At 35.3% G+C, this 21,792-nt stretch overlaps 1 protein-coding gene across 3 annotated transcripts in view; it reads left to right on the top strand.

Annotated features, from left to right (window-relative positions):
• The window catches only part of LOC149785082 (myotubularin-related protein 13-like), a 277,095-nt gene that overhangs the window by 214,707 nt on the left and 40,596 nt on the right, over nt 1-21,792 (top strand). For all 3 annotated transcript variants that reach the window (XM_089978822.1, XM_089978820.1, XM_089978821.1), the window contains 4 exons: nt 8,570-8,742; nt 11,588-11,761; nt 16,626-16,730; nt 20,019-20,204. In XM_089978822.1, coding sequence (XP_089834948.1) covers nt 8,570-8,742; nt 11,588-11,761; nt 16,626-16,730; nt 20,019-20,204 — 638 coding nt within the window. The remainder of the gene's footprint in view (nt 1-8,569; nt 8,743-11,587; nt 11,762-16,625; nt 16,731-20,018; nt 20,205-21,792) is intronic.

The raw sequence follows: 21,792 nt of genomic DNA, 5'->3' as shown, positions 1-21,792 counted from the left end.
TTTATTGAACTTGGTCCAAATGTTTACAACCGCTCCGGTGGTCTAGTGGTTAGAGCATCCGCCTCAGGTGCAGGAAGTCACGTGTTCGAACCCCGGCTGAGTCATACCAATGACTTATAAAAATGGTACTAACAGCTGCCTCACTAGGTGCTCAGCATTAAGAGGTTAGTATTAGAACGGGTCTGCCTGATGTCAGGATAATGTAACTGGGTGGGACATCATGCTATGTGTCTGCAGTATGATGCCTCTGTACTAGACATCACTATAAACTGCCACAATGCAGACATCATAGTGATATGACTGAAAAATTGTTAAAGCTACATTAAAATCCAATTCACACACACACACACACCAAATGTTTTCACATGTACACAGCTTATTTTTTATTAATTGCCTGTAAATATTTACAAAATCTGCAATCATGTAAACAAGCATATTTGTGGATGTTGGTAATATAGGAACTGCTATTCAGATTAAATTATAAATTTCTACATCTCCACTTAAGAGGACCTTTTTGTAAGATTTTCATAATAATTCTTTTTAAAGTTTGAATAGGTTTCATGTCAAATATGGCATCCATTGGAATAAAACCTAAGTTGACAGGAATTGGTTGGACCATACATTACACATTAGGTTTGATTGGCTGATAATGATGGGATAAAGGTCTTTAAACAGCATTATTTACTTTAGAAAACATATTTAACCAAACCTTTAATGAATAACATTTTATTTTAAAGAAACAATATTTTAAGTTTGTAGTTTCTTGGGCATTGTTGATCTTTCAAAAATATCCATTGCACATGTCCAGGCAGTTCATGTGGGTGCATTATTGATTTTTTCATGAAGTACATGTGTCAGCATGAAATAGTCTCAACAATCCTAAGGATGTTATAATAAAAAGAAATAAGATGTACAGTAAATAAAGCAACTGAAAGTTGAGCAAGGTGTGGCAAGGATATTACCAGTGTCTTACATATAAATATCAAGGTGTGGCATGCACATTATCAGTGTCTTACCTATAAATATCAAGGTGTGGCATGCACATTATCAGTGTCTTACATATAAATAGTTGTCAGCTGTAAGCTTAACATGCTTTACAGGAGGAAGTTTGAGTTCCAAACTGGTTCAATTAAACAGTATAATTTTGTTTTTTAACTAGTCACTGTGACCTACTTTTCCCATCGGGATCGACAATATGATGCCAAAAAGAAGCTCCATGTAGATACCAAACCTATGGCTTTAAATTTCTGAGAGAACACCTTGCTATTACTGTTAATTGGGAGGAACAAATATGAATGTTTAATACTTACCTACTGCTATTGCAAAGATTCCTTCTTAATCCACTCTGATGTCCTCCATTCTTGTTCCAAGTCAGAAGAGGAAGATATTCCATATGTTGGCCATGACTAAAGAATTAGACTGTGATCATGTTCTTTTTCTATTCTTGGCTTGCATTTACTAACTGGAGAGAATATTTAGGGTGGACTGGGGCCTTGGTTCCCTTGGAAAGGAAATTAAAGCAGTAGTAGCATGGAAATATTACATAATATAAATTGTTACTCCTCACCCAATATCCCCCTACATTATTATATACTGTATACATGTTCAAAACTATTGGTAAACATTGCAGCCTCAGGTTACAGTGAGCTACTTTTCTGCCACTATTAAATGTTGTTTGTAGGTTAATCCCATTGTAAAAGTTTTATATTACTGGCAGCTCTAGGCATGTTGTGTTAAAGGAACATTTTTATGTAAAACATTCTACACCTTTTTACTTTTCCAATGACCATATTTTGAAGTATTGGGTATTGGATGTAAAGTGTCTTCACTTCCAGACCTGTACCTAACTGAAATAATTTCAAAACTAAATGAGTGTGTTAAAGGAACTTGGTCAAGTTATTGCTTGTATCCTTCTTCCCCCCACTCCCACCCTGGATCTTCCACCTCCTCTGAGGTGAAAGTTGACCACAGGTTACTTTTCTTTCACTAATTACTTTGTTAGTTACCAATTAATCCCCATTATAAATTTGTTCTCTCAGAAATTGGAACTTGAGGTATTTTTGGCATCATATTGTCCATCCCGATGGGAAAGTAGGTCATAGTGACTTACTTTTCATACACTAATAATTTTCCTGTATAATGGTTATCCCCAGTGACAAACATTTGTGCATGTGAGATTAGTTGTCTTGCCAACAGAGCATATTATACCAGGGCTGTAAACTCGGGTACCACAACACAAGTCCTGGTTGTGCTTTCTTTGTGATAATGTTTCAGTCAAGGGTTCAGAAAGCTAAGAGACAGACCTAATTTCTCCAAAACAGTACCCCTGCACCTTCCTAACAATAACTGTTTTAGAGGGGGCTTATTAGCAAACATGATATTTAACAGGAAGAAAAAATCTACATACAAAATTGAATGGCATGATATTAATGTTTTTAGAAAAGTTAAAGTTAATTTAAATAATAAAATAGATGCTTAAAATCAGAAATTAATTCAGGAGCCAATAATAAGATAATTTAAAACAATCACTTCATATTTTTAAAAAGCAATGTTATTTATGTCTTTAACTTTTAACACAGGAAACATTATGAAAAAGTGTTTTCTAGGAGTTAAATATGTCAAAGGTTTTTTTAGTATGATGTTGTTAGAATAGAAATACCATAATTTACATATCTCAGTGTGCATAAGCTTGACTCATTTGAATTGACAGTTCCCTTATCAGTGTGAAATTTTATTGAAAAAGTTAATGGCCTATTTTGATTAGACACAAGACAGAGTGTACTTGGTTTTCTTTTACTCCAGTGATTGCATCATTAATAAGCTTACTCATTCATAAATACCAGTATTTCATACACAATTATTTGATTTAGGCTTTGATAAATGAAAGAAATTTATCATAAATCTGACATGGTTCCATTTTCATGCATCAGTTTGCAACTGCCTCATCAAAAAGTTCACTGTTATCTTTGATTTTTTCAGATGAATTAATAATTTTATCAGGCCACAAGGCCAGTCAACTTATGATATGTCCCTTCATCAATGTAGGTCATTCACCTTCCATCCAGCAGCAACATTTTCCATTTTAAACTTCTTAAAAACCACTGTACCAATTTAAAGCTAATTTGGCTTCCTGGGTAGAAGAACATTCACTTTATACAGGTGATGCCAGTCTGTTATAAAATTATGGCTGCTGTTCTAAAAATGGACAAAATATTTTTGACTACTTCTCCCATATGCTCAGCAGAATTTAACCAAAGTTTGACTGGAAGCATCTTGGCATAAAGGAATTTTAAGTCTGTACAAATGATTCCAATCCATCATTAAATATGGTTACCATTATTATAAATTTCAAAAGCTTTTCAGTGACTTCTCGAAATCTGCTCTTCAGAATTTGACAAGATTTGACAATAAGGAGCTTGACACTAAGGCGTTTCAAGTTCTTGCAAATAATTTTTATTTGCCTTCAGATATGCCACAGTGACTGTTACTAAATATAGAAAAGTCTTTAAACGATTCTCACAAATGATATAATATGACATACAGTTAAAAAAAGATGGATAAACCTTTAATGGTCTACTTCTAAATAACTGAACAGTATCACTTTGACAGATATATATGGCTGAAAGCATCCTTGCATATTTCGGGTTTGTATAAATAGTTCCAGTTCACCATTAAAAATGGCAGCCATTGAAAAAATGTAACAACATTTAAATGACTTCTATTTTAAACCATTAGCCAAGTTTCACCAGATTTGACAGAAAGCATGCTGGCAAAGATTTTAAATGACATCTGTAAAAGTGAAAAACAGAATTTTGACCAAATTTTACTTTTTTGGTTCAGAGTTTGTACAAATGATGCCTGTCTGTCAATGAATATAACTGCCCTTACTAACAATATTTTTTTAATGTCTTCTCAAAACCCACTTTAAAGAATTTGACCACATTTGTCAGAAATGACACTGGCATGAAGTCTTTAGGTATGAACATGTGGTGCCTAATTATTATCAAATGTGACCACTTTTAAGTAAAATTATGTAAACCTTTTAACAAATGATTCTGAAAAACTGCTCCAGAGAATTTTACTGAAGTTTTCAATAAGCATCCTGCCGGGAAGGCATTGCAAATTTTTTGCCAATTGGATGTGGAGCCTCCTTCCAATATGGACACATTATAACCAGTACAAAAACATTACAGCAATGTTACCTAAAAAAACTGCTGAACAGAATTTGACCAACTTTGACAGAAAGCATCATGGCACAGGGGCCTTGCAGTGTTTAATCGGATGTGGAACCTCCTTCCAATATGGACACATTATAACCAGTACAAAAACATTACAGCAATGTTATCTAAAAAAAACTGCTGAACAGAATTTGACCAACTTTGACAGAAAGCATCATGGCACAGGGGCTTGCAGTTAATTAAGGATAGATGAAGGTATAGAACAGAGGGAATCATTGAGACAGTAGGTTTCATTAGATGTGATGTTAATGGCATCGGAAGAAATTTCCACAGAAAGCCTCCTTCTGATCATGATTTCCGTCCCAACTGCTCTTGGATTTGGCTCTAAGGTAGATTTCAGCCAGGCGAGTGATTTAAAGCCAACTTATCATTTTCCTCTTTTTTTTGCCTTTTTTTTGGCTCACTTCATGTCTGGAAACACAAATTATTGTACTATCAGTCCATGGTGACAACAGTCACGTAAAGATATCTGTTCATTTTCTTTTCTTCAATGTCAAGTCTGTGGTGTGAATAAAAGTTGTTACTTTTACTATAGTCATTCAAATGCCTTATGCCTTACTTGATGGTCCCCCTAAGAATAAATAAATTTTGTTGAAATTATTTATATGCACTTGCCAGCAGGTTTACATTTATTCTATTCTTGCTACCTGAATTCTTTCTTTAATAGCAAAGTGCTTTAATCATGTAATTATTGGGCATGCAGGTTCTGTCATTATTGCTGTCATACTGTCTAAATTTAATTCTGTAACTATTGGGGATGCAGATTCTGTCATTATTGCTCTCATACTTCTAAATTTAATTCTGTAACCATTGGGCATGCAGGTTCTTTCATTATTGCTGATGTACTGTCTAATTCTCATTACTCGGGTCATATGTTTAATGTTCTATTACATAAAAAAAGATGCACTTGATCCTATGCTTTTGGTCAAAGTTGATCTCACTATGGCCAGATTTTGCATTCTGTTATAATCCTACTTAACACTTGAATCATTAGACACCCTTTGCCAACAGGAATAGTTGTGGTTGTGAGGTCAGAGTTCATTAGGGATAAGAGTCAGAATTGTTACAGATGTTTTGGTGATAACTGTTGGAAATAGATTTTGACTGTTTTGTATATGTATATGTTTCCTGTAAAGGACAAACACATTCATAAATATTCAGTGTATTTTTTGTTTTTCTAACACATTCAAATGAACATCCAGTTAGGGAAATTATTGTTTATCCCAATGACCTCTGACCCAATGTAAAGGGATGCAAGTTGTATTTCTTTTTCAGGAGTTTTTAGATTGGTGGTTCTTGTTTAGTCATGTTGTTTCTAGATGGACTGATTATCTCAAATCTCTTTTGTATTTGCATCCACTGTCATCTTTGTTATCTTGTCTTATGTATGATTATATTTATTTGCAATGTTGCTAGTATTGAATTATTAAATCCATCAATTAAGTAATTATTACTTGAAATGTAAAATTGAAATTCTAATCAGTTCCTGCAAAATAAAGTAATCAGTAATCATAATGTATTACAAATTCTGGAAAAGTAATGCAAAGTTATAATTACTTTTAAGTTATGATTACTGTTTGTCATTCTTTCAGTTAGCAACATACAACATAACAGCATGATTAGAATAATGGAATTTTTTTAAAAAGAGGACAGAAAAAGAACTTTACAAATTTTTTAAAATTAGTTCTACATTATTGTGTTCAGTGTGTTATATTTAAAGAACATTGTTTGTGCAAAACGTGAATTAACCAAAGAGAACTACGAATTGTGATAGAATCAACAGAAGTAATGTAATTGTACTCTAATTACCTGGATAATTACATAATTGTAATTGATTGCTTCAGTGTGACAGTTATTGTAATTGCAATTAACTACTACAACTTTTTTGTAGTAAACGTAATTTTAAATCTTACCTTTATGACAGTAAGTTTGTTTTCACTTTGTGATGTGTATAGACTAAATGTGGTTGATAGTGCATATGGTATGTTGAAGTCATGTGTGAATGAAATATGGCATGTTGAAGTCATGTGTGAATGAAATATGGCATGTTGAAGTCATGTGTGAATGAAATATGGCATGTTGAAGTCATGTGTGAATGAAATATGGCATGTTGAAGTCATGTGTGAATGAAATATGGCATGTTGAAGTCATGTGTGAATGAAATATGGCATGTTGAAGTCGTGTATGAATGAAATATGGCATGTTGAAGTCGTGTATGATTGAAATATGGTATGTTGAAGTCATGTGTGAATGAAAATATGGCATGTTGAAGTCATGTGTGAATGAAATATGGCATGTTGAAGTCATGTATGAATGAAATATGGCATGTTGAAGTCATGTATGATTGAAATATGGTATGTTGAAGTCATGTGTGAATGAAATATGGCATGTTGAAGTCATGTGTGAAATAAATATGGTATGTTGAAGTCATGTGTGAATGAAATATGGCATGTTGAAGTCATGTGTGAATGAAATATGGCATGTTGAAGTCATGTATGAATGAAATATGGCATGTTGAAGTCATGTGTGAATGAAATATGGCATGTTGAAGTCATGTGTGAATGAAATATGGTATGTTGAAGTCAAGTGTGAATGAAATATGGCATGTTGAAGTCATGTGTGAATGAAATATGGTATGTTGAAGTCGTGTATGAATGAAATATGGCATGTTGAAGTCGTGTATGAATGAAATATGGCATGTTGAAGTCATGTGTGAATGAAATATGGCATGTTGAAGTCATATGTGAATGAAATATGGCATGTTGAAGTCGTGTATGAATGAAATATGGCATGTTGAAGTCATGTGTGAATGAAATATGGCATGTTGAAGTCGTGTATGAATGAAATATGGCATGTTGAAGTCATGTACGAATGAAATATGGCATGTTGAAGTCATGTGTGAATGAAATATGGCATGTTGAAGTCATGTGAATGAAATATGGCATGTTGAAGTCATGTGTGAATGAAATATGGCATGTTGAAGTCATGTGTGAATGAAATATGGCATGTTGAAGTCGTGTATGAATGAAATATGGCATGTTGAAGTCGTGTATGATTGAAATATGGTATGTTGAAGTCATGTGTGAATGAAATATGGCATGTTGAAGTCATGTGTGAATGAAATATGGCATGTTGAAGTCATGTGTGAATGAAATATGGTATGTTGAAGTCAAGTGTGAATGAAATATGGCATGTTGAAGTCATGTGTGAATGAAATATGGTATGTTGAAGTCGTGTATGAATGAAATATGGCATGTTGAAGTCGTGTATGAATGAAATATGGCATGTTGAAGTCATGTGTGAATGAAATATGGCATGTTGAAGTTGTGTATGAATGAAATATGGCATGTTGAAGTCATGTATGAATGAAATATGGCATGTTGAAGTCATGTGTGAATGAAATATGGCATGTTGAAGTCATGTGAATGAAATATGGCATGTTGAAGTCATGTGTGATTGAAATATGGCATGTTGAAGTCAAGTGTGAATGAAATATGGCATGTTGAAGTCGTGTATGAATGAAATATGGCATGTTGAAGTCATGTATGAATGAAATATGGCATGTTGAAGTCATGTATGAATGAAATATGGTAACAATTTGCAGCAGTAGATTACTAAAGAAGTGATTTTGTATTGAAGTGTTTCTATATTGACTCATCCAAGGTAATGGGTTATAGTTCAAGGGTCAGCTGCATTAAGTTTTAAATGTGTCATTTGTTTGCCTCTAGATCAAAAGTGTTAAAGTAAAATTGTAATGTTCGTACATTATATTTGATTAGTCCCAGTAAGGGTAATGCAGCTTGAAGAAGTTGATTGCTTTCTAGGAGTTATTGTGAACAAAGCATAGACATAAGGAATGCAGACGACATAGGGAATGCAGACAACCTCCAATTTACAATATTAGTAATTGCAACAGAATAAATACTATTAATGAATATATATAGTCTGCCTTGAATTAATAAGAAATGGAAGTAGTTATGTTATGAAAAAATACTGAAAAGTGTACTTATGTCATTTTTGTCAACATTTACATGTATCTAAGGTTAATAGACCACTTATGGAAACTGTTACAAATTTGCATTCATTTTTTACTGTCTTATATTTGCATATTTGCCATCAATAAGCAGTGCATATTTATGACACAGATTTTTATAATAAATCAAGTGTTTAAAGGATTTATATTTAACATGTAGTATTAAATATTTTATACATGTAACTAGAAAAACATTTTCTTCTTGCTAATAGCAGATTTTAAATATACAACAAGAGAGAATATGTAAGAGCAGTGGTTTAAAAAAATCAACTTTGACATATGTTGTGGATATTTCCAGCTCTCACCAGAATAGGAAGTCTAAAGGAAAAACACAAGCAATCAACCCTGGATTCCAGGGGCTATTTGCATCCAAATGGTAATCTGGATGGCCGAGGGGACTTGATCAACAGTTCTGTACAAGGTCTGAGAAAAGTGTCTGTTTACATTCTTGGAGAGAAGACACAAATGAAGGTATGTCTATAACAGAGATATATTTTTACTCCTACTGGTCAATGATCAGAAGAGCTTCTATAATTGCATGTTCTCTGTTGTCCGTCTTCCAATGTCCATCATTGTTGTCATTGTGTCAGCTCAAGTTTGTCATTGCTTATTTTGCAAAACCACCTAAAGGATTGCCCTGCAAGTTTTATAAACACCTTCTAGCTGACTCAGTGGCCATCTTGAAAATCTTCTCATCACTATTCTTCCTGAATGGAAAGTTATACTGACATGGGGTTTTCACCAAAAGATGTCAAATAATATCTGGTTGGACATCTAAATGAAAATGTTGTCACTCAGACATCCAACATGGTTGACAGTGACCAACTTTAAAATGTTGTCACTCAGACATCCAACATGGTTGACAGTGACCAACTTTAAAATGTTGTTATTGCTAGACCTGCTGAATGGATAATCATATTAGCATGGGCTTTTCACCACAAGACTTCTTATGATATATAAGAAGTGCTGATCTGCTGTCCAGTATGGGTGCCAAAGCAGCCATCTTGAAAATCTTGTTTTTTGGTACTCCTTCTGAATAGAAAGCTATATCAAATGGGAATTTCACCAGAAGAGTTAATATGATGTATTGATGGTTTTTAATTAAAATGGTGATGATCTGACACCCAGTATGGCCACCATGGCAGCTATCTTGAACGTCTTATCACTATTCCCCTGAAGGAAAGTCATGTTGACAGATGGTTTTCACTAGAAGACTTCTTACCATTATCTAGTTAGTCCCAAATAAAAATGGTGCTGATATGATCTAAATAGCGACCATTGTCCATCTTGAAAATCTTGTTATAGCTATTCCTCCATGGTAGATGGTTATATCAACATGGTTTACACCAAAATACTTCTTGTGATCTCTGGTAGGACCTACATGAAAATGGTTCCAATCTGACATCCAGTATTTCTACCATTTATGCCATCTTGAAACTCTTGCTGTTGCTACTCCTCCTGATTGGAAAGTCACATGGGGTTTCAACCAGAAGACTGAGTGAAAATGGTGCCAATCTGACCTCCAGTATGGCTGCCACAGTGACCATCATAAAACTCTTCTAGACTTCTTGTGATAAATGAAAATGATGCTCAGCTTACAAGTTACTGACCTGATGGACGTGTTATGCATATCAGCTCATGAAGTTAGAGCAGTCACCATCAGCTTACTCCTTAACTGACATAATCTAGCCATGCAATGGAGGTTTGAAATTAATTTTGTAACTGTTACCTTTGAAACTTCATTCCAAAGACCTCAGTTAGATTTAGTGGGGCCTGCATCAGCAGTACAAATGGATGCCTTCCAAGGTCATTCAGCACAGGTTACTCTAAATCTGATGATTTGCAATATGAAAAATGTTCCTTTAAACAGTTGCCATTCACTGACCTTTGCAGATTTAAAGTTGTTTTGCATACATTAGGAGACCAGAGCAATGGCCTCATGGCTAAGGGGATGTAACTCCCCCACCACTTAACTGTTTTCTTAATGCATTATGAGCAGATAATGTATTTATAGAAGAACACAATTTTGTATCAAATAAAGCTTAGGCAAGACCTAGGGATCGCTTCATTTTTGTCCTAGTCTTAGGCTTTATTGTGAAGTTCTTCATTTAGTCTAGTTTCTCTGATACCGTTTTATGTTCAATCATGAGACCTTATGAGTCTATTCATCTTGGAGTGTACCACTCAATGCAGACAAAAGTAGGCCATGGTGACCAACCTTTCATGTTTCACTGATTCTGTTAAGGTTTAAATTAAGCTCAGTTTCTCTTACACTGTTGTATGTAGAGTCATAAAACATGATTGGTTTATTTATGTAGCTGTATACAGGCAAAATTAGGTCACAGTGCCCAATTTGTCATGCTCCAGTGATAACATTAAGTTTCTGCATTTACCTCAGTTTCTCTTGACACATTTGTATGTACAGTCATGAAATCTTATGGTTGTGTTCATTTTGTTAGGTATTATTTCCTCACAGGAAAAAGTAGTCATATTGACCTAGTAACTTTTCAAGGTCACTGGATTATGCCACAGAGGATCATGTGAGACAAATCAATTTTGCAGACTTTTTGTAAAGTAAATTATTTTTCTTCAATAATACTTTCCTGGCAGTGGTCCAGAAAATGCAGCAGTGCTTTATACAGTCTCTACACCATTTTCTCTTGCAAATTAAGATGAAATCATTATATAGCTATGGAGTTACCAATATGCCAGAATGGGGTTGCTATCTTTAAGGTCAAGGTCGCAGTTCAGTATTTAATATTTTAAGTCACACTTTCCCTTCCTTTTTTTCTTAGTTCGATATATGTATTGGGACACTTGTTGGAGACAGGGATTAAACCAAGGATTACAAAGATACTGTGCAAGTGTCTTAGCTCTAAACCATTTGGGCTTACAGGATAATTAGCTCGGTCATAGGTTGGCTTTGTGCAGTTATGCCCAGATTTAAAAATTATATATTGAACTCCCTTAAATTTGTATCCTTAAAATCACAAGTTAAAGAATATTTTCTTGCAGCAAGTTGCAATGAAGCAGTTGATGATAGATACTTTATATTGATTGATTCATTTTTGGATGGATTTTAGAATAGATAGATAAATTGATTGATAGATCAGTCAGTAAAATAATGGATAGATGGATAGGCAAAAGAATTTGATGGATAGATTGATAAAGAGGTAGATATATTTTAGCCCATCTTTTCATCCAGCCACACAGCTAATTAGCAATAAATCTGTCCATCATACATCCAAGTATACATAAAGAGTTTTAGAGGTTAAAATAAATAGATAAATTAAAGAGAGAACAAACTTCTTTTTAGGGAATTAAGCTGGAGTCATTTCCCAAGTGTGATTTTATCCCAGTGGATTTTTACGAAGTGCGGCATGTTAAAGCAAGTTTTAAGAAGCTGATGCGTGCTTGTGTACCAAGTTCTCCGCCAGGCCTGGATGCTGGATTCTTGAAGACTGTTGAGGACACAGAATGGCTACTACAGGTATGTGTACTACATTTGCTCACCCACTTACAGAATTAACCAAAATGTTACCCATAGCTAGACAATTCTTATATGGGGATAAACAGAATCTTCCACAAGGGTATGGGATGGATAGAAAAACTTGAAGAAATAAGATTTGTGTTAAGGACAAGGCCTGCTGAATCTGTGTTACAAGTCTTATTCTCGGTTAAACCTCCAAATCCTGGCTATGTGTGTAAGGAAGATTCTTTTTCTCACCCACCATAAGCAATGATTTTTGCAAAAACAATGCAGAATGTAAACAGTTTGTGTGAAATTTATGCATTGCAGTATGTACATTTCTGATGTCATAATGGTGGTTAACTTATCGGATCTGTAGGGTAAAATCAGGATCAAGATAAACTGCAAGATAAATACTGTCTGGTAGGTGGAATAACAGAATTGTGTGGTGTTATGAAATCTCACCCAAGGAATTAGGCGAGTTTCAACACTTATGATTTGGAGGGTGGAATTTCTCTATACCTCTCCAAGGCATATGATGGATTAGGGAAAAAATGATGGCTGATTATAATTGGACATAGAAGTTCAGAGTATTTTATAATAGAATTTATGTCATCAGATAGAGCTTAAAATGTTTAGTGTACAATATAGAATTTGTAGTCAAGATATCATTCACATGAGATCAATATGCATATTTTGAAATAATATTGTGTGCAGATATTTCTGTTGCTAAAAACGATTACAAGTGTTTGGTAATATCAAAACTTTCCCAATGTCTGCTATCATCGTACAGAAATTTAAACCTTGGAAAATAAAATCCAGTTATGAGTCTTTGTCTGTTTTTATCATTTTACCAAATAGCTCCCATTAATATCATATTGTTCTACACACAGTAAAAAATTGTGACTTGTTTTGAATGCATAGATATATGCCTGTTACACACAAGCCACATAGTACACATGCACATATACCGTATGTACTCACTTATAGGTCAAGTCAAACAGCCAAAGAAGCCCCGAGTGGCTGAGTGGTCTAAAGCGCTCTCCGTTATGGATCACTGCCATCTCACCTCTGTCTGTGTCGGTTCGAGTCTCGAATTCAGCCAATATGGGTATGTGAGAAAGCTTGCCAGTAGCTTCTTGTGGGTCGGTGGTTCTTTCCAGGGCTTTCCCGGGTTCTTCCTCCACCATTAATACTGGCTGCCGTGTATAGCCTATCGTGTGCTGAAAAATGGCGTTAAACCCAACAACAACAACAACAAACAGCCAAAAACAAAGATCCTGATAGGCCATATAATAATGTGCAGATCAGGGTCTATGTTGTTTGTTCGACTGATTAATCCAAATAAACTGCACAGACCTAGATCTGATGGTGGATTATGCAACAGCAGATCTGGGTCTGTGCAGTTTGCAGTAGGACTCATCTAATAAGCAAGTATATACAGTATCATCCAAATGGCAGCTCAGCCAGTCACATACAGTAGACAGGCACTTGTCACAGACATGGCAGTTCCACCAGTTAAACATAGTCCATAAAGTAGATATCATACACATGTCAGTTTTACACATCCTACACATTCAGCTATTATCAGCAACATGGCAGCTCACCCTGGCTCACATGGCACACATGTATCTTTATCATTCAAATAGAAGCTGTCAGACACATAGTACACAGGCACATATATCATACACACATGGCAGCTTGGTCAGTCAAACATAACGTTACAACTCTATGGTCTTAAACTTAATAACAGAAAGAAGCAAAGCCAACAAGTTTAATTAAGTCCACAATAATTTAATTCGAAGTTACAAAATGAAAATTTGAGAGGAACTTACTGTATTGTGAATGATATTGCAGATAATCCCAAATGTTCTGTCACAAGTCCAATAGAATAGAATATTCCTAATGAATTCCAATCTTGAATGTGCTGATGTACCAACATTCTTGATGTATCTTGGTGTTAATCCAGTCATTGAGCACTTTAATAATTCCAGTGAATGATTTAAATAACGATTCCTCTCAAATTATATCTCAACACAACTAATAGTCATACCACCTGACTGATATTAAAAAAGGCATGATAAAATAGACATGAATAATTTTGTTTATCAGAACCTTATATAATAAAAACCTAGGACACAATAAGATGACCAGGATGTTGGTCATAAATTTACTTCCAGAACTTTCTAAGGTCAAAAGGTTATATTAGCATGTTTGCACATATTATCTTAAAGTACAACACACAACCATGAACAAGAGTTGGCTTACTAAACATTTGTTTATAAATGACTATTAGCTTAAACTACAAACTACAATCATAGATAAAATTAAAGCAGACAGATTAGATAAACATGAACATAAACATGGCAGCTGGGTCAATCACACATGGTACACAGAGTTATACACATGGCAGCTGGGTCAATCACACATAGTACACAGAGTTATACACATGGCAGCTCTGTCAATCACACATAGTACACAGATGTATACACATGGCAGCTGGGTCAATCACACATGGTACACAGAGTTATACACATGGCAGCTCTGTCGATCACATGTAGTACACAGATGTATACACATGGCAGCTGGGTCAATCACACATGGTACACGGAGTTATACACATGGCAGCTGGGTCAATCACACATAGTACACAGAGTTATACACATGGCAGCTCTGTCGATCACATGTAGTACACAGATGTATACACATGGCAGCTCTGTCGATCACATGTAGTACACAGATGTATACACATGGCAGCTGGGTCAATCACACATGGTACACAGAGTTATACACATGGCAGCTCTGTCGATCACATGTAGTACACAGATGTATACACATGGCAGCTGGGTCAATCACACATGGTACACAGAGTTATACACATGGCAGCTCTGTCGATCACATATAGTACACAGATGTATACACATGGCAGCTCGGTCATTTACACATAGTGCAAAGATGTATACACATAGCAGCTCAGTCAGTTACATGTAGTAAACATGTTTAGACATGGCAGCTCAGTCATTCACACAGTATACATGTATACACATGGCAGCTTAGTCAATCGGCATGTTTGCAAATATTATCTTACAGTACAACCCACAACCATGAACAAGAGTTGGCTTACTAAACAATCACACAGTATACATGTATACACATGGCAGCTCAGTTAAACACATGTAGTACACAGATGTTTACACATGGCAGCCCAGTCAATCAGACATAGTAAACATGTATATGCATGGCAGCTTAGAAAATCACAAAGTACACAGATGTATAAACATGGCAGCTCAGTCACACACAGCACACATATGTATGCACATGGCATCTCAGTCAATCACACATAGTACTCAGATATATACACCTGGCAGCTCAGTCAGTCACACAGTACACATGTATACACATGGCAGCTCAGTCACTCAGACATAGTACACAGATGTATACACATGGCTCAATCACATGTACTACACAGAGATATACACATGGCAGCATAGTCAATTACACATAGTACAAAGATGTATACATCACACAAGATTTTATCTTTGCTAAAAATGTTTTAACTTAAAAAAACAATCTTTTTTGGGGACATCTGTCCAGCAAGTTCATCCTTGTCCACTACCCTCAAAATTAGCAATATAAATATTGGCAAAAAGAACAAGACAAACTCAAATAGTAAAAGTACCACTTACAAAAAAGAATAAGTAAACCATATTCTTCCAGAGATTTGAAAAAAAAGTAATGAGTCTGTTTTTACTCTGCTGCTAATTCACAGTACAATAAGGTAAGGAATATAAGGACTGGTCACCTTATTTTTTTTAAATACTGGTATTACTGCTACTTCACTATGCAATAAGGTATGGAATATAGGGACTGGTCACCTTACTTTCTTTTTAAAATACTGGTATTACTGCTAATTCACTATGCAATAAGGTATGGAATATAGGGACTGGTCACCTTACTTTCTTTTTAAAATACTGGTATTACTGCTAATTCACTATGCAATAAGGTATGGAATATAGGGACTGGTCACCTTACTTTCTTTTTAAAATACTGGTATTACTGCTAATTCACTATGCAATAAGGTATGGAATATAGGGACTGGTCACCTTACTTTCTTTTTAAAATACTGGTATTACTGCTAATTCACTATGCAATAAGGTATGGAATATAGGGACTGGTCACCTTACTTTCTTTTTAAAATACTGGTATTACTGCTAATTCACTATACAATAAGGTATGGAATATAGGGACAGGTCACCTTACTTTCTTTTTAAAATACTGGTATTACTGCTAATTCACTATGCAGTAAGGTATGGAATATAGGGACTGGTCACTTTACTTTCTTTTTACAATACTGTTATTACTGTATTAATTCATAGGGTATCATATACCATTCTCTCAGACAAGTTTTTTTCTCTCCTAGATTGCCCACTGTATGTTGGTTGTTTAATTGCCATGAAAACATAATCATCTGACCTCATACAGGATTAGTGTTGCATTTATTTACAGAAACTTTAAAATAGGATTTGAATAATTTTAGCCAGCTTTTTTCTGTTGGAAAGATCTGACAGTATTAAAAACCACTTAAAGATAAGTGATTATTTCAAGAATTCTTCTTTACACCCCATTTGTATTTGTTTTATAAAAGGTGTTCTGATTAGGTAACAGAGATGTAAAAATGAGGCTGTTAAGCAGCCAGTCATCCCTCTGTGGGAGCTATTTGGCAAACTGATTCTGATTTATTGCTCATTTCATATGAAATATATGCAACTCATTTCAAAAATTAAATGTTTTATTGCAAAGGTAGGAATTCTAGCAATATTAAAGGTGCTTTGTTAGTTTATATATGACATGTCAGCACCTGTAATAAGATCTGTTTACATCACAGGTTCAAAACATCATGCAACTAGCTGGGGCCACAGTTGACTTGCTGGATGTACAGGGATCATCAGTGATGATCTGTCTTGAGGATGGCTGGGATGTCACCACACAGGTATACTTATCTCTTTTTTTGAAAAATAAATACTTTTGACTTTTGTTTTAGATCCACAATTTTGCAGATTTGTTTTGATTGTTCCTGATTCTGGATTAAAATGTATTGTTTTGGTGGGGGAAAACTAATTTTAATGATGCAATACGTATCAATTGATATTGCCAGATTTTCTTCTCCTACCCTGTACCTAATTCCCACTAAATTAGGTTCCTTCTCTTAAAGAACAATGGGCAGTGTGTCTGTGGGGTGTTCCGTTGTTCTGGAATCTTCTGGTTCACCCAGATGGAAGGACAAATTCTCATCACACTGTCTGGGTATTTTCCACCCAGAAAACTATGCAGTAGCAACAGGTAAGTTTTACATCATTAAAATTAGTCCCCCACCCAAACAATAAAAAATCCCATATGTTACAGAAAGCATCTAGGCAGAGCAGTCTTTCGTGTTTGTACAAACAATAACAACCCACTGCTAAAAGTTCAAAATCATTTACACAAATTTATCTAAAACAAAATACTAAATGTTGTGGCATATTGGACAGATGAGGTTCATGTGCCATCAGATATGGATGGAAAACTAGAGAGATATTGAAGAATTTTTTTTAATAACGTGCAGTCAACCAAATTGCAAATTACTGAAACAGAGGGCAACTGCATGAGCCAGATTTTTTGGCCAACAACTTCTTGCAGTTGGCTGTTAGGCAGATGTCAAAGTGCATGTTAGGTGCAAGTTCAGTCCAACTAGTAATAAACCGAAATGCATAAACACATGGTTCAGATGAACTGAAACCCAAATTTTAGCATGGAGAACTTAAAACAAGGAGCTATAAGGTACTGAAAGTGAAGAGTTTGCTATAAAAGTTAGAATTAACCTGTCTTGTCCTAAACAACACTCGGCATGTGTGTGGTATAAATGAACCACTGTTTAAAATGATAATAAAAAAATCAGGTTTAATGATTCTGTCTTCTTACTTTGACTACTCATTTTCAGAACACAGCAAATAACTACTTTAACTACTCATTTTCAGAACATGGCAAGTGACTACTTTGACTACTCATTTTCAGAACACAGCAAGTGACTACTTTGACTAGTCAATAGCAGTAGACAGCAAGAGACTACTTTGACTACTCATTTTCAGAACACAGCAAGTGACTACTTTGACTAGTCAATAGCAGTAGACAGCAAGAGACTACTTTGACTACTCATTTTCAGAACACAGCAAGTGACTACTTTGACTAGTCAATAGCAGTAGACAGCAAGAGACTACTTTGACTACTCATTTTCAGAACACAGCAAGTGACTACTTTGACTAGTCAATAGCAGTAGACAGCAAGAGACTACTTTGACTACTCATTTTCAGAACACAGCAAGTGACTACTTTGACTAGTCAATAGCAGTAGACAGCAAGAGACTACTTTGACTACTCATTTTCAGAACACTTCAAGTGACTATTTTTGACTACTCATTTTCAGAACACAGCAGGTGACTACTTTTTGACTACTCATTTTCAGAAGGGGCCCCGAGTGGCCGAGTGGTTTAAAGCACTCGCTGTTACGGATCACTGTCATTTCACCTCTGTCTGCATGGTTTTGAGTCTCAGATTCAGGCCAATGTGGGTATGTGAGAAAGCTTGCCAGTAGCTTCTCGTTGGTTGGTGGTTTTTTACGTGGTTTTCCCCAGTTCTTCCTCCACCATTTATACTGGCCGCCATATATAGCCTATATTGTGCTGAAAAATGGCATTAAACCCTACAACAACAACAAAAATATTGTTTTCACAACACAACAAGTGACTACTTTGACTTCATTTTCAGAACACTTCAAGTGACTCCTTTTGACTACTCATTTTCAGAACACTTCAAGTGAACACATTTGACTATTTCAGAACACAGCAAGTGACTACTTTGACTACTCATTTTCAGAACACAGCAAGTGACTACTTTTGACTACTCATTTTCAGAACACAGCAAATGCCTACTTTGACTATTCATTTTCATAAACACAACAAGAGATATGTTGCAATAAACATTACACTAACCTCATTCCAAAAAAAAAACCTACAAGAAACCACAAGTGTTTTAATGTGATCTGCCTGTGAATGTGTGTCAGATTTGCATGAATACCTTCTTGTTTGTATTATAATGTTCCATATTAAAATTATAAAGTGAAGAAACAAGATTGTTTTGTTATCACACCTCAACCATACTATACAGTGTTTATTCTCAGTGTTGGAATATCTAGTTTGGCATATAAATTATCCAAGTGGCCACCAGATTTGTTCCCATTAAAGTCATTTACATGTTTATTTGGTTTACCAGAAAATGGTTACACTGTGGAATTTTCCATTTCAGATCTTGATCTTAGTTAACTTTAGTCTTTACTTGTTTAACTTTTGTCTGTAATCATCATTTATCAGCATTTTTATCTTTATATATTCATCTGTCTCTAGTATTTTTCCCTCGTGTAAAAATCCAACCTAAAAAATATGACACTAGTAGTCAGCTATTTAATTCGGCTAACAAGTGGTGCAACCTTGAACTGTTAAACTTTTGTATAACAAACTTTTTGTTTAAACTGATACAAGTCGCTCTCTGAAACATTTGAAACCATTTGGCTATTTTGTTGATCACTAAAACAGTGTGAAATATGTAACATATGCTATATTGGAAATAGGAATTTCTGAAATTACTTTTTTTAAGTTTTATTATCAGACTGATATATGATTTACTGTTATTTTATAACTTTGTGCAGTTACATGGTTCAAAAATCTTCTTATAGGTTTGTCATATGTCACTATTCTTTGACAATATAAATAGCTGATTCCTGTCCAATAACAAACATTTTGTGCATATGACAAAAATTTATGCAACTTTGGTACTCCTGTCCTGTGTTTGTGTCCATGTAGAAAAATATGTTGTTGTTGTTGTGGGGTTTAACACCATTTTTCAGCACACGATAGGCTATGCATGGTGGCCAGTATTAATGGTGGAGGATGAACCCGGGAAAACCCTGAGAAGAACCACTGACCCACGAGAAGCTACTGGCAAGCTTTCTCACATACCCACATTGGCCGAATTGTGGACTCTAACCCACACTTACAGAGGTGAGATGGCAGTGATCCGTAACGGAGAGCGCCTTAGACCACTTGGCCACTCGGGGCCCCCAGGAAAAATATGTATTTCTATGCCAATTTGGGCATAATTTACAACCTTGGATGAATCCCAAGTCTGATTTTATTATTCATTTATGAATATGTCATAAAATTTAACTAATCAACATTTTTGTTTTTCAGGTAGTGTCAGTGGCCCAGATATTGCTAGACCCCTACTTCAGGACCCTGGAGGGGTTCAAGGCCCTCGTGGAGAAGGAATGGCTCTCATTTGGTCATCGATTTACACACCGAAGCAATCAGACCCAAGCTAATCAAGCGAGTGGCTTTGCCCCCATTTTCTTGCAGTTTCTAGATGTTGTTCATCAGGTACAAAATAATTGCAAAGAGAGTATGTCAGGATAGTGTGAATAGCAAGACATGGTGTTCTTTTTTGTCAGCATAGCATACTTATGTTGCCCATGAATAGCAAGAAATGGCGTGTGCTTTTCTGTCTGCATAGCATGCTTATGTTGCCATGAAACGCAAGACATGGTGTTCTTTTCTCAGCATAGCATGCTTATGTTGCCTATGAATAGCAAGACATGGTGTGCTTTTCTCTCAGCATAGCATGCTTATGTTTCCATGAAAAGCAAGACATGGTGTGCTTTTCTCTCAGCATAGCATGCTTATGTTGCCAGTGAATAGCAAGACATGTTCTTTTCTCTCAGCATAGTGTGCTTATGTTTCCATGAAAAGCAAGACATGGTTTGCTTTTCTCTCAGCATATCATGCTTATGTTTCCATGAAAAGCAAGACATGGTTTGCTTTTCTCTCAGCACAGCATGTTTATGTTGCCATGAATAGCAAGACATATGGTGTTTGCTTTTCTCTCAGCATAGCATTCTTATGTTGCCATGAAAAGCAAGACATGGTGTTTTCTTTTCTCTCAGCATAGTGTGCTTATGTTGCCATGAAAAGCAAGACATGGATGTTCTTTTCTCTCAGCATAGTGTGCTTATGTTGCCCATGAATAGCAAGATATGGTGTGCTTTCTCAGCATAGTGTGCTTATGTTGCCTATCAATAGCAAGACATGGGGTGCTTTCTCTCAGCATTGTGTGCTCATGTTTCCCGTGGATAGAAAAACAAGGGTTTGCTTTTCTGTCTGCATCAGCATCAACAATGGTAAGTTAGGGGTTCTTAATCTTTGGTACAATATTTCTATAGCTGTCTGTCAATATAATGTGGTAAGTGTGGTCCATAGTCTTTGGGACAATATTCCTATGGCTGTCTGTCATTGTAATGCAGTAGGTCAGGAGACCATAATCTGGTACAGAATTCCAATAGCTGTCTGTCATTATAATGCGGTAAGTGGGGTCCATAATCTTTGGCACAATAATCCTATAGCTGTCTGATTTTAATGTGGTAAGTTGGGTCCGTAACTGTTCAATGCATATTAAACTGTGGTCTAGTTAGAACTGTCTTTTGTATCAAATCATGGTATTGCAAGAACTGTGTTATGAACCAAACCACAATGTAGCTTAGATAATTGAAAATTCCATTAATACATGTATATGTGTTGTGGGGGGGGGTGACGGCTGACAGAACGGAATAAATAACCAGCCAGACTAATAGTAATCAGTTTTTGTAAATTTTATCTTCATGGAAATTGTGCCTTTAATTTTTGTCTATTATTTATTACTTAAGAAGAATATAATACTAAGCTTCATGCTGTTTTCTTTCAAATCTTATTGTTGTACATTTGATAGACCGTATCAACTATGTTTTAATTTTGGTTATGTGATCCTTAGCTAGAATATATTGAGGGAGTCCTGTAAATGCCAAAAGATACATCAGGATTACACAGAAATTTTACAAAATTTGCATACTTTGAAAGCAATGGTGCATGAAAACTTCCAGAAATTAGTTGTAAGTTTTGCATAAGATACAGTTATTATTCAGCTGTTAAGATTAAT

The sequence above is a fragment of the Sinohyriopsis cumingii genome, chromosome 13, assembly GCF_028554795.1.
Source record: "Sinohyriopsis cumingii isolate HCF-2022 chromosome 13, ASM2855479v2, whole genome shotgun sequence".
NCBI lineage: Eukaryota > Metazoa > Mollusca > Bivalvia > Unionida > Unionidae > Sinohyriopsis > Sinohyriopsis cumingii.
Note: the sequence above shows the minus strand (reverse complement) of the source record. Positions and strands in the feature narration are given on the sequence as shown.